The 14,063-nt window shown below is 37.9% G+C and overlaps 1 protein-coding gene across 1 annotated transcript in view; it reads left to right on the forward strand.

Moving 5' to 3' along the window:
- LRRC72 (leucine rich repeat containing 72) overlaps positions 1–14,063 on the forward strand; it is a 56,481-nt gene that overhangs the window by 12,647 nt on the left and 29,771 nt on the right. The window contains exon 3 of the mRNA XM_004377506.2: positions 2,954–3,023. Within this exon, the coding sequence (XP_004377563.1) occupies positions 2,954–3,023 (70 nt within the window). The remainder of the gene's footprint in view (positions 1–2,953; positions 3,024–14,063) is intronic.

Raw genomic sequence — 14,063 nt, forward strand, 5'->3', positions numbered from 1 at the left:
TGGAGGAGTAATCACTTTCTAGATAGTAGACACTTGATACTTTAGGTAGGTGATGGAAAAGATAAGACCAAATATGGCTGAAGTCAGCACAGCTTGACCAAGGTAAATAAAAACACTAAGAAGTACATGAGAAAAAGGGACAATTTCAGTAAATGCTATAACGTATACAGTTTTGCAACAACAATAAAAACAACCAAAAAATATGTGTGCAGTTATGTGGGTAGATATGGATGCATATACATATATAGAAAGGCATATACAAGTAAATGCACATGCATGTATAGGTGTATCTGTAGGCATATGTATATACACATTTGTGTGTGCTGCATGTATACTCACATAAATAACAAATCACATAGAGGGCACAGTAACAGAGGCTTCCCAGACATATTCAAACAACTCTTGACATTGGTTTACTGGGTTAGAAGGCTTGGGACCATAGTCTCAGGGGACAACTTAGTCAATTGGCATAACATAGTTCACTAAGATAATGTTCTACATCCTAGACTGGTGAGTAGGATCTGAGGTCTTAAAAGCTTGCTAGTGGCCATCTAAGATACAACTATTGATCTCTATTCATATGGAGCCAAAGAGAATGAAGGAAATCAAAGACTCAAAGAAGAATCTAGTCCACAGGACTAATAAAAACCAAACCAAACCCATTGTAATTGAGTCAATTCCGACTCACAGCGACCCTATAGGAGAGAGTGGAACTGCCCCCATAGAGTTTCCAAGGAGTGAGCGGTGGTTTTGAACTACCAACCTTTTGGTTAGCAGCTGAGCTCTTAACCACTGTGCCACCACGGCACCATGAGACTAATAGCCCACATGAATCACAGCCTCTTCTAACCTGAGACCAGAAGAACTAGATGGTGCCCAGCTACCACTCACGAAGCTAACTACTACCAGGGACACGATAGAAGGTCCCAGATAGAATGTGAGAAAATTGTAGAATAAAATTCAAATTCCTAAAAAAGGCCAGACCTACTGGACCGATAGAGTCTAGAGGAACCCTCGAGACTATTGCCTCAAGATAAGCTTTGAACTTGGATTTGAAGCTATTTCTGCAGGTGACCTTTCAGCCAAATAATAGATTGGCTTATAAAATAAACAATACCACCCATGTCTAAGGTACTGCCTTAAACAATTAACTATGTAAAACCAAATGGTCAACATTTACCCAAAAGCAAAGATGAGAAGGCAAGGAGGGGAAAGGAAGCTAGATTAATGGAAACAGAACAAACACAATGGAAATAATGAGAATGCCGACACATTGTGAAAACTGTAACCAATGGCATGGAACAATTTGTATAAAAATTGTTAAGTGGAAACCTAATTTTCTGTGTAAACTTTCACCTAAAACACAATAAAATATTATATAAAAAATAGAAGTACACAACACCATCTATGTAATTGAAAAGTGATCTATTTTTAATTTAATCATGAGGAAGCAGCCAGACAAATCAAGAACATGGGACATTCTATCAGACAACTGTCCTGAATGCTTCAAAATATCAATGTTAAGGGGAAGAAAGAAGGATACAGGGTGACTATTCTAAATTTTAAAAGACTAAAGGGTTATACCAACTGAAAATGTAATATATAAATTTTGATGGGATTCTGGGTTTTAAAAAAGATACAGTAAATTATAGAAGAAATGTAGGGACAACAGAGAAAATTTGAATATGAATAGCATGTTAGATGTTACTGAATTAAATTTAATTTTCTTAGGTGTGATAATGGTATTGTGGTTATGCAGGAGAATGTCCTGATTTGAGAAATATCATGATGGAGTATTTAGGAATGAGATGCCTGCAATAAGAAGTCTGCAATTTATTATCAGATTATTTACCAAGAAACTTATCAATAAATATATATATATATAATACAGATAGAGCCAGCATAAATGTGGCAAAGTGTTAAAATATGCAAGTTATATAAGTGTTCATTGTACCATTCCTTCAGCTTTTCTTAGGTTTCAAATTTTTTAACAAAAAGTTGATGAGAAATGTTTCTTTTGATTAGAAATGTTGTTTGCATGCTTTTAAAAATATGTGTTTTCATAAAAATTAGGAAAATATTAGTCCTTCTGTATCCCAAGGTTAAAAATAATTGTGAGTGGATATTACCATAAATGAGTTAATACATGTAATATTAATTAACATTAATTAAAATGCTTAGAAAAGTGCCCAGCACACTTGATAAATAAATAGATCTGTGTATGTATACATGCCTGGGCCCCACAATTTCTGCGCTGAAGAGAGAAATAAGAGATCTGAATGCTCCAGTGCACATGGGCCAAATGTCCACCTGTCCTCAGTGTGTATCTACCTGTGTGTTTCTGACAGCTACCTGCCCTAACTTGCCCTCTGTCTGCCCCTCTGCTGGGTGATCTGCACCAGTTCTGACTCCCAGGACCACTTGGACAGCTAGAGTCCCAGACAGTTCAAGAAGGGTGGGTAATATATTGATGCTATAATTAATAAAAAATAAAGAGAGAATAAAACCCTTTACTTGGACTGTGATGCTTGGTGTCCTGCAGTTTCTGTTCAGCCTGACCAAGATGGGGATCAACCTCAAAATAAGACCCCGGCAGAAAATGTTCCAGCAGGTGCTAGTTGTGTTTTGCACATTTAATTTCAAAGTCCAGTATCTTCTGTGCTTACTTTTCCTCTGCCCTCTCCCCAATAAATTCATAATGAGATATAAATTTCTGCTAATGTTGATAAAATGCTCTCTTTTAAATATTGGCTTTAACTTACCAACAAAATCTTAATCCAAATGAATTAAGTTAATGATGCATCTCAGAATTAGCAGAGAAGTGGGTCAAAATTTTTTGAAGGACAGTGAGAGAGGTACTTCTAGTTACTGCCGAATCATACCACCTATCTGATTAGTCTGACACAGGAGTGAATTAATAGTTACTAATATTCACTTTATCTTTTCTTTCCAGGGAACTCACAGAAGTAATTGATCTTTCTAGGTTTAGAAAACTAAAATATTTATGGCTTCATCATAACAAGGTAATGCATTTTATCTTTAAATGACTGTTGAATTAAATTAAACACATTGTCATTGCATCCATTCTGACTCATAGCCACCCTATAGGACAGGGTAGTTTTCTCCATAGGGTTTCCAAGGCTGTAAGTTTTTACAGAAGCAGATTATCACATCTTTCTTCCATGGACCAGCTGGTGGGTTTGAACCGCTGACCTTTTAGTTAGCAACTGAGTGCTCAACCACTGCATCACCAGGGCGCCTTGTTAATTAAATTGCTATTCGTAATTTCATGTTTGTAATAGACCTAGTCTTTAAAAAGTATCAATATTTTTCTATACTCCTAGCTTAAATTTAGGTAAGAGGCTAATACTATGTCTGTAACTAGTATATTGAATAAGCACCGTTTGTGGGCTGTAACCAGACTGTAAATTTTACTTTTGTCTCTAATGTCCTTTTGAAACTTCTTAGTGGGAGCTATTTCTTCCAAGCTCCTGAAAGAAAATTTGGGCAATCAGATGGTTTTTCTCATTTCCTTAGGTAATACAAAACCTTATGGTCCATTTAAGTCATAATTGTGTCCCAGTTCAAAAATCAGAATGCCCAGAAAGTAGCACCAAATGTGGGTTTAAAGAGCACAGCTTAAACAAAGTAAACAATGCCACTAAAAAGCATACAAGAGGAAAAGGATGTTTGTGCTAAAGAACATAACATATAGTTTTGCAACAACAGCAGTAATAACCAATAAACTAGTGTTTGGTCACATATGTATGTGTATAGGCCTATATGTGTATGGGTAGGTACAGGTGTATACATATGTGTGCACAGATTGTTGTTAGGTGCCATCGAGTCGGTTTCAACTCACAGTGACCTTATATACAACAGAATGAAACACTGCCAGGTCCTCTGCCATCCTCACAATCATTGCTATGTTTGAGCTCATTGTTGCAGCCACTGTGTTAATCCATTTCGTTGAGGGTCTTCCTCTTTTTCACTGACTCTCTACCAAGCATGATGTCCTTCTCCAGGGACTAGTTCCTCCTGATAACATGTCCAAAGTACATGAGACAACATCTTGCCATCCTTGCTTCTAAGGGGCATTCTGTCTGTTCTTCTTCCAAGACAGATTTATTGATTCTTCTGGTAGTATTTATATGTATGTGTAAGTACAAGTATGTGTGTGCACACGTATATACTCATAGAGGACACAGTTACAGATACTCAGACATAACCAAACACCTTGTGAGATCTGTTTTCTGGTTTTGAAGGCTTAGGACCTTACTCTTATGGGACAACTCAGTCAATTGGCATAATATAGTTCACAAAGTTCATGTTCTACATCCTAGTGAGGTGAGTAGCGTCTGGGTTCCTAAAAGCTTGTGAGCTGCCATCTAAGATACAACCATTGGTATCTACTATTTAGAAGCAAAAGAGAAAGAAAGAAACCAAAGTCTCAGAGAAGAAACTTGTCTACAAGGCTGATAGCTTACACAAGCCACGGCCTCATCTACCCTAAGACCACAAGAAGTAGATGGTGCCCAGCTACCACTACCGACCATTCTATCAGGGCCACGATAGATAGACCCTGATAGAAAAGGAGAAAAACGCAGAACAGAACTCAAATTCTTAAAACTTCCCAACTTACTGGAACATTTGAGAGTAGAGGACTCCCTGAGACTATTGCCCAGAGATGCTCTTTAAACCTTGAACTGAAACTATCCCCTGAGGTCACTTTTTAATGAAATAACAGATTAGTACACAAAATAAAGGGTATTACCTGTGAGTACGGTGCTCCATTAAAAAACTATCTATGTGAGACCAAAAGATCAACAATTATTCTAAAGCAAAGATGAGAAATAAGAGGTTAGGGAAACTAGAGTACTGGAGACAGAACAACCAGAAAGCAATTAAGAGAATGTTGACACATTGTGAAAAATGTAACTAATGTCACTGAACAATTTGTATAGACATTGTCAAATGGGAACCTAACTTGCTGTGTGAACTTTCACCAAAAACACAATAAAATATTATTTAAAAACAAAATAAAATAACAACAAAAAAAGTGAGAATACCCAGGAGAATATACTAATCAGCTTTCAATCTTTATTCACAAAAGAGGTATATCTTTTGTAAATAGGTGTATCTTTTATCCAGCTAGGCTGGCTGCAAATGGCTCCATTTAGGTAGGGAAGGTGTGGTTGGCTATTTTCCATCCCTGTCACCTCCACTCCAGCTTTCTAAAGGGTTGGTATGGAGTTAGAGAGGTGGGGGGAGTAGAGGAAAGGCAAGGAGGAAGCAGAAGTTCTTACTTGATTTGTAACCTCTTGTACTAACAAGGAGACTTGATGGTGCAGTGGTTAAGAGCTCAGCTGTTAACCAAAAAGCCTGGCAGTTTGAATCTACCAGCCACTCCTTGGAAGCCCTATAGGACAGTTCTACTCTGTCTTATAGAGTCCCTGTGAGTTGGAATCAGTTCGACAGCAACGGGTTTGGTTTTTTTGGTTCCGGCGCTAACAGATATTCAAAACTGATTCTTTTCTTTCTATGAGTCATACAGAGGCTCCCTCACTAAGCTCCTCCAACTCTTAAGTCCTCTTTGCTGGCCACTCTTCACTTCACCTTTTATCACAGTAGTACTTACAACTGAGGGTCTCCTGACCTTGGCAAACTACTGTCGTAGGCAGGAACCCTTGTAAAATGTTCCAGATCAACATTCCTAGAGGGTTCCACATCCAGTTATGAGGACTCACATACCTTTGACCTGCTGCTGAGGCAAGTTGCTACCTAAGCCAAGTTGGCTTCCTGAGGAGGTATTGGGCACCAGATCACCATATTCGCAACTACAAGGAACACTCCTCAAGCTCATGGAGTTTATGGTCCTTGAAGTTTCTCTTACAAGGCTAGAATTCAAGAGGCAATAACTTCCACCCTCTCCCTTAATGGAAAACTGAGCAGGGCTCTAAGCTGTCTCCAAATCAAAGAGCAAGACTGAACCGAAATTCAAACCCAAATAATCATCACAGTTAACCAATCAGTAGGTGATCCTCAACTTTGAGACATTTGAATTTCCAGCAGCTTGTACTGTGTTCAATATAAATTGAGCCCAATCTTAGCATTTCAAATTTAAACTTTCAAACTCCAGCTAATAAAAAATTTTAAAAAAAATCTGAGTTTTCATCAGTAGTCTCCCTATCAAGCAGCAGTCCAGTTTTACAGCATAGAATCTGTAAATAGCCACATTTATGAAGATATTCAGTATTTCTTCGCATTTTTAGTCTTTTTTTTTTAACCCACTGAGTGAAAAATGGAAAATGAAAGTGCTTCTAGCATTAACTGTAAGCATAAGTCTCATAGGCTTGAAATAATTTCTAGCAGAGCAAACACAAAAACCTTCGAGGCCCAGGCAGCTAACAACTGAAACAGAAAGCACAGCACTTAGGGGCATTCAAGTTCAAAAATCTTTTAAACACCCTGCTAAAAATATCCTGAGTCACAATGTGTGACCTCTGATTAAAAAAGATGAAAATCATAGGGCATGGCAAAAGTTACCAATCTTTGTTTTTAGTGCGTGCTCTTTGGACTTAAACTGGTTATCTGGCATCCTGCTGTGAAGAAAAGAACATGTACAAATGTTGGAAATATGTCTAAAGGGAGAGGTATAATGAGGATTTGGGCATTCTGGCAATGGACATGGTCCCAGCTCCAACCCTTATTGATTTTTCACACAGTTGACTTGCAGAGTGTTACATGCATAGGAAGGGACTGCATGGCTGTCAGCTATTTTTCTTTTGCTTTTGGAGGGGTTGGAAGGGAAGACAAGAGGTTGACTTCTTGTGTTTGGTTGTTCATGTTCAGTAAACTAATTATATTATTTCCAAAATCTCCATCAATTACTTTGTTCTTTCAGAAACAGACTTATGCAGTCCTTATAACACCAAAAGGGGTTAGTCATACCAGAAATGGGTTTTAAGTGATCATGGTAGAAGAGAATCAGCTACCCTGAGTTTTCCTACTGATCGAAAATTGACTGGGTGCTAAGTTGCCTGAGTGTTCACACTCCATCAACAATTAAAGTCTTATTTAGGATCCAAAACTCTAGTAAGCATAATAGCTATGATAGTACCTTATGAAAATTCATATTACACTATGTTGGCCGCTAAGAAGTTACTGTGCCAGCTAAGAAAATGTAAGGAGAACTGTAGTGAAAACTTTAAAATTGAAATATGAATACAAATATTTAGAATGGCAATGTTTTGTTAAGAAATGATCTGGCAGCACACACTACAGGGGAAGTCAGCACAATGGCACTAAACCAAAGCTAAGAAGTTTCCTGAATACAGTCAAACACTTCGACGGACAGAGTAGCAGGGGCAGGGGTCTGGGGACATCTAGGTCAATTGGCGTAACAAAGTTTATTAAGCAAATGTTCTGCATACTACTTTGGTGAGTGGCATCTGGGGTCTTAAAAGCTAGCAAGTGGCCATCTAAGATGCATCAATTGGTCCCAACCACCTGGAGTAAAGGAGGATGAAGAACACCAAAGACACAAGGCAAGTATTAGCCTAAGAGACAGAAAGGGCTACATAGACCAGAGGCTTCATCAGCCTGAGACCAGAAGAACTGGATGGTGCCCGGCTACCTCCAATGGCCACCTTGACAGGGAACACAACAGAGACTCCTGGATGGAGCAGGAGAAAGGTGGGGTGCAGAACTCAAATTCTAGTAAAAAGACCAGACTTAATGGTCTGACTGAGACTGGAGGAACCCTAGAAGGCGTGGCCGCCAGACTCTCTGTCAACCCAGAACTAAAATAATTCCCAAGGCTGACTCTTCAGACAAAGATTGGACTGGACTGTGGGACATAAAATAATACTCATGAAGAGTGTGCTTCTTAGCTAAATGGGCAGCTTCTGTCTGGAGGTGAAATGAGAAGGCAGAGAGGGTCAGGAGCTGCTTGAATAGATACGAGAAATCGGGTGGAAAGGAGGAGTGTGCTGTCACAGTATATGGAGAGCAATTAGGGTCACATAACAATGTATGTATCAATTTTTGTATGAGAGACTAACTTGAATTGTAAACTTTCACTTAAACTACAACAATAAAAAGAATAATCTGGATTTGTGATATTTAGAATTGCAGTGTTTTGTTAAGAACGATCTGAATTTGTGACCAGGATTGTTCGTACATTAATGAATATCTTAGACTACCTTGTATTTATGAACAAATAAGTCACACAGCAGTAAAATAAAGTGAACACTTTTTTTGTTTATTCATTTATTCAGTCTACAGTATTTATTGTGCCTATGTGCTGGGCATTATTGGTTGGTCACTCAATGTGCAATCTCTCCTTTTGCCTGTCCAGTAGAAACTGGGTTTGGGTTTTGGTACACACCCCTCCTCCATTATACTCAAGTAGGTGGCTCCATCTCTAGCTCCAGGGGTGGGTCCTGAACTACCTAAACCAGTTAGGGTAATCCTGTCCTCCTTGTGAGTGGTTAGTCAAGGAATAGGCATATAATCCAGTTTTGGTCATGGAGGCATAAGGGGACATCAGCTGGGAGGTGTGTGGGAGAGATTTCCTTACTCCTAAAAAAGAGCATTAGAAGAGAGTTTCCTTATTTCCTCTGGGCGTTGTCTTGCCTAAAAGTGAAGCTACCAACTTGAGAATGAAATAAATATTTAGAGAAAGGCAGAGTGCAAATAAAGATGTGAAGACTGAGGCTCACTATCTGAAAATTTTCTTGTACTGATTTTTAATAAGGAGCTCTGCCTTTGTAACAGTGCTGCCACAACCTCTGGACTTCCTGTTATGGGAGATGATAATATTCTTATTTTATGTGCCGTTGAGCTTAGAAGCTACTTGGAGCCAAAAACATCCTATTTGATCTGGCCTATTCTGTTCTTACATTAGGTAACTGACAGAATATAACAATAGATGATGGTCCCTCCTCTGGTGATAAAATTAGGAGGCACAGAGAGAGTGGCCAGTGCCCTTGATGAAGGCGTTGCATTTGCCAACTACCTGCCTGGAGAGAGAGAAAGCAATAGTCTTTGGAGGCAATGAACGCAGTTTGGTGTGTTTGTAGCCTAGCAGTCAAGGGTGGGCATTCTCCAGTAATTATCTAGTGGATGATAAAGCTTGAGTTCTGGTCTGATCCTGGACAAGCTAATGATATAGGTATCAGTTTGTTTCTGAGGACCTCCAATGCCCAAACTTTCCTAAATTTGCTTGTGCTACTCTGGTTCTTTCGTTAATCTGACCGGAGGCTTATTTCCTCCTCATACTGCGTAGATATTCACTAGTTCTGTCTCTCCTCCCTTTCTTTTTCCAGTTCTCCTTGACAGAGGCAGCTGCCCATAGATGCATATTAACTGAGGCCTTCTAAAAGCTCCTTTCCCCGACTCATCGGGGGCTTCCAACCATTCTTTCCGGTTCCAACTGCTGCTGAGAATTTGCATTTCTCACAAGTTCCCTCTGAGAATTTGCCTTTCCACCCCAAATACACTGAATCAGAATCTATAGTTTAACAAGATCCCCAGGTGATTCTTATGTATAACTTCCTAGGAACTTGTAAGAAATGCAAATTCTTAGCAGGGGTTCCAACTGGAACAAACTGGTTCGAAACCTTGGTCTAATCTCTTAACAAGTCCGACCAGTGGAATTTTAGGTCCATTAGTTCATTCTTTGGCCTTTCCAGAGAAGTTGAGTCTGACTCAAATAAATTATTTCAGTGATTTTCCTTTTATACTGCAATTTAGAATGGCACATACTTGTGATCTATTTGTCTTTTGGCTCACTACTTGAAAAATTTTCTTGTACGGATTTTTAATGATGAGCTCTGCATTCGTAATATTGCTGCCACAATATTACTATCCTCCAGTTTCTGGTAGCACTAGTGATACTTTGGTATGTCTTATTTTGTCTCAGATTAGGATAAGCATTTGATGGAGAACCCATATAATGCTTTACTAAGCACCTGTCCAGAATGGAACCTGGGTTTCTGCTCTGCAGCAAAAAAACAAACTGACAAATTTTACAAACCCAACTTAATTGTAAAGACCTATTTTGGCAATGTCATTCTTTTAAAAAATAATTGAAATACTTCTTTATAATAACATTGCCCACAGTGACTGACAATGTTTTATCATTTCCTGGGAGTGATTCAGAAGACCCCACTAGATTCTCCTTAATGAGATGAGAAATTAGTTGCTTTTTTGCATTTAAAAAAGTTTTCTTTAAATCTAAACATTTTGTCTTTTGTTGTGCCATTGCATAGGCAAATTTTATTTTGAAGTGTTGATGAAATGAAGAGTTTCCTCATTTTTTACAAGGAAAAGAAAGTCATGATCTGTACTTAGAAAAATAGTGCTACCTAGTATAGTCAAATTCACAGTGTTTTATTCGCTTTGATTCTAGCACATTCTGAATAATGATTTCCAAAGAATGGTCAGATTAGAACAAGCAAAATTGCTTTAAGAAATATCCGAGGCTCATTCTTCTGTGCTTTAAAGATGCTATTGTTTCCTATCTCCTGGACATTCTGCCTATAATAAGAATTTGGTAAATAGCACAAATTTAAATATTTTAGGAAGGAATATTGATGTGCAAAATTAGCAAAGCACAATTTGAAGATTGAAATAACTTTTTTTAAATTAACTGATAATATTTGATAAAGAATTCTTTAAATGGCATTACTTTTGATCTGGTAGTTTTACAACGTGCTTTTCATCACGGAATTTTTGTTGGCTTCTTTAATCAGATTTATTTGTGTATTAAGTTTGGATATATATCTGTTTATAATCCATATCTTTTTCCAAAAAACAACTTAGAGCAGTACAGCCCCATGGTAGAGTGTAAGAGCTATTATAGAATGAAACGAACTAGCATGCATTCCATATAATTTGGGCTCTTACGTGCTTCTGTTGCCTAGGCAACATGAATTATATCCCTTATGTCAACTTTGTTGAAAGATTTATATTTTGCCAAATATTTAAGACCTCCTCAAAAAAGTAAACCAACCTAAATAACCTAAACAAGGTTTCACTGTATGTTTGTGAAATTCATAAATATGTGTAATATATATCCAGTTATAATTTTAAAATTTTTAACCAAGAAATGGAAATATAATCTATTTCTGAAAAAAGAATATACAAAAATTTTAGTAACATGGAATAAACCTGATAATGAAGGAAAAGTCTGTTTCTATTGAATTACTTTTATTTCTGAATACTTTTAAAGTGCAGATTTTATTTTCAACTATTTTGCATATTTTAAAAAAGATACAAATGAATGCATTGTTTTAATTTATTGGACAAAACATAAAAATGAACTTAGGAATCCTGGAAGTACATTGAAATTTGCTTTTTTCCCTCCTATATAATTCAGTGTATAGTATTAAAATTCTTCCCAGCTCAAGCTTACAGTTCTATGTAAGTTTGTGAAATATTGTGATTTCAGTATTGAAACGTGCAATAATATACCCTTTTAAATAACACATAATCATAGAATTTTTAAGAATTTCACCATATTGTTTAATCATTGGCCTACATGTCTTTGCCCCCAAGGTTTCTCAACCTCGGCACTACTGACTTTTTGAACCAGGTAATTCTTGGTTGTTAGGGCTGTCCTGTGCAGGATGTTTTGCAGCACCCCTGACCTCTACCCACTAGATGCTAGGAGATTTCCTCCCAGGGGTGACAACCAAAAATACTTCCAGACTTGTCAAATGCCCCCTGTGGGGCAAAATCTTCCCTGGTTAAGGACCATTCAGTACAACAAAGTGATCTGTGAAAACCTAAGTCAAAACATGTCACTCCTGTACTTAAAACCTCCAATGGTTCCCTATTGCTTTCAGCCAAAATGGTTACAGTAACCTACACAAGTGGTCCCTGGCTACCTCTCTGACCTCATCACCTGCCATCCCTCCCTTGCTCACTTTGATCCAGTCATACCAGGCACCATATTGTCTCGAAACCTATCACTGGTTCATCACCAAGAGTTCTTACAGGTATCCCATTGGCTCAGTCCCTCCACTTCTTCAAGAGTTTGGTCAAGTATTACCTTCTCTATGAGGCCTAACCTGACCAACCCATTTAAAATGTAACACCACCTGTCTACTGGCACTCCATACTTTATTTTTTCCCACAGCACTTATTAACATACCATAATATATAATTTACTTACCTATTGTATGCATTTATTTTTTCTTTTCCTACTTGAATAAAGGCAAGGATTTCTGTCTTTGTTCACTACTACACTCCCTGTAATACTTAGAACAGTGTCTGGCACATAGTAGCTGCTCAACAAATATTTGTCGAATGGAAGAATGAGTAAATTAAAAACCCTAATATTTTCTCATAAATACAATATTTCTATTTTGTCATGGAAATCACAAATGGCATGTAATGAATCATCAATTATAAATTTGATAATATTTTGCTGATTTTTACTTTTCTGTTTATTTGAAAATGTCAGTTTCTGCTCATTTGACATCTTAGCTAAGTCTCCCAAGTTGAACTTCTCTTTGCTTGGGTACTAGTTAAGGTACCAGAAGTTCACTTAACAGATGTCCACTTTAACTTATTGATGCAGAAAAATAATTTATTGTAAAGGTACTGGTTAGATACTGGGTAGCTTAAGAATCAAGTTCAGAAAATTCTCAGGATCCAAAGGAGCCATAATCAAAACCATGTCACAGAACTGGTTTCCACAAACACTGCTGACTTGCCAATCAGCCATGGAAGCCCTAGCTTGCTCTGTTACTGCCCCTGTCATCAGCACCAGGGTCAGGATACCTCCATAGGCACCACTGTGGAAAATGAGTGTTGCTGCCTCTACCTCTGCCACCACCAGAATTAACCCTCAACTGTCTCCACTTTTCTGCATTACTAGTTCTAGATTCAGAGTCTACAGTGTATGCGCATTGGCTTAGCCTAAGTTATGTGTCCACACCCTAGCTGCCAGGAAATCTGGGAAAGCAAATATCATGCCTTCTGGGGAGAAGGCTCAGATTCTCACCAAGACTCATAAGAGGGGAATTTTTGAATTGTGGGGAGGAGGTTTAGATGCTGGGTAGACAAAAAATAACAAGTGTCTCTCACATTTTAATGTTTAAACCATAAAACCAACCCCATTGCCATTTAGTCGATTCTGACTCATTGCCCCACCATGTGTTACAGAGTAAAATTGCCTCATAGAGTTTTCTTGGCTGTAATCTTTATGGAAGCAGATCACCAAGCTTTTCTTCCACAGTGCCACTGGGTGGGTTCAAACTGCCAACCTTTAAATTAGCAGCTTAGTGCAAACTGTTTGTACCACCCAGGGACCCCTAGATAATGGTTAGAAAGATGCAAATCAAATAATAGCACCAATATCTGCATTAATGATTACTGGAAGAGTCCCTGGCACAGAGTGTATAATAACTGGATGTCAAACAGAGAGCTCAGGTATAGATGTGGTCATGTCAGTAACCATCTCATACTTAGCAAATCACATAATCTCTCTTATGTAATATGGAGGTATTTATTCTTCACGACAGCTACTTCAAGGTTTGTCCTGAAACATAAATGAGATGGCATATGTGAAGCACTGGTCACAGAGACTTGCACACATTAGGCACAGAATAAATATTAAAGTCCCATCTCCTACTCTTTTTTTATTAAATTTATTTATTATTGTGCTTTAAGTGAACGTTTACATTTCAAGTTAGTCTCTTATACAAAAATTTATACATACATTGTTATGTGACCCTAGTTGCTCTCCCTATACAGTGACAGCACACTCCTCCTTTCTTCCCCAGATTTCCCATGTCTATTCAACCAGCTCCTGACCCTCTCTGCCTTCTCATCTCACCTCCGGACAGCAGCTGCGCATTTAGTCTCATGTATCTACTTGTCCCACTCTTTAAGAATTGTTTGTGTTTATATCAGAGCAATATATGCATATAATAATAGTTTAAAGAATTACTTAGTTCTACAAATTAGCCACAGTCCCTCACACTCCACTCCTATATGACACTCCCCAGATGCAACAATTTTACGTGATCTTTTGTTATTTATCCGCGTAT

The sequence above is a fragment of the Trichechus manatus genome, unplaced genomic scaffold, assembly GCF_000243295.1.
Source record: "Trichechus manatus latirostris isolate Lorelei unplaced genomic scaffold, TriManLat1.0 scaffold00050, whole genome shotgun sequence".
NCBI lineage: Eukaryota > Metazoa > Chordata > Mammalia > Sirenia > Trichechidae > Trichechus > Trichechus manatus.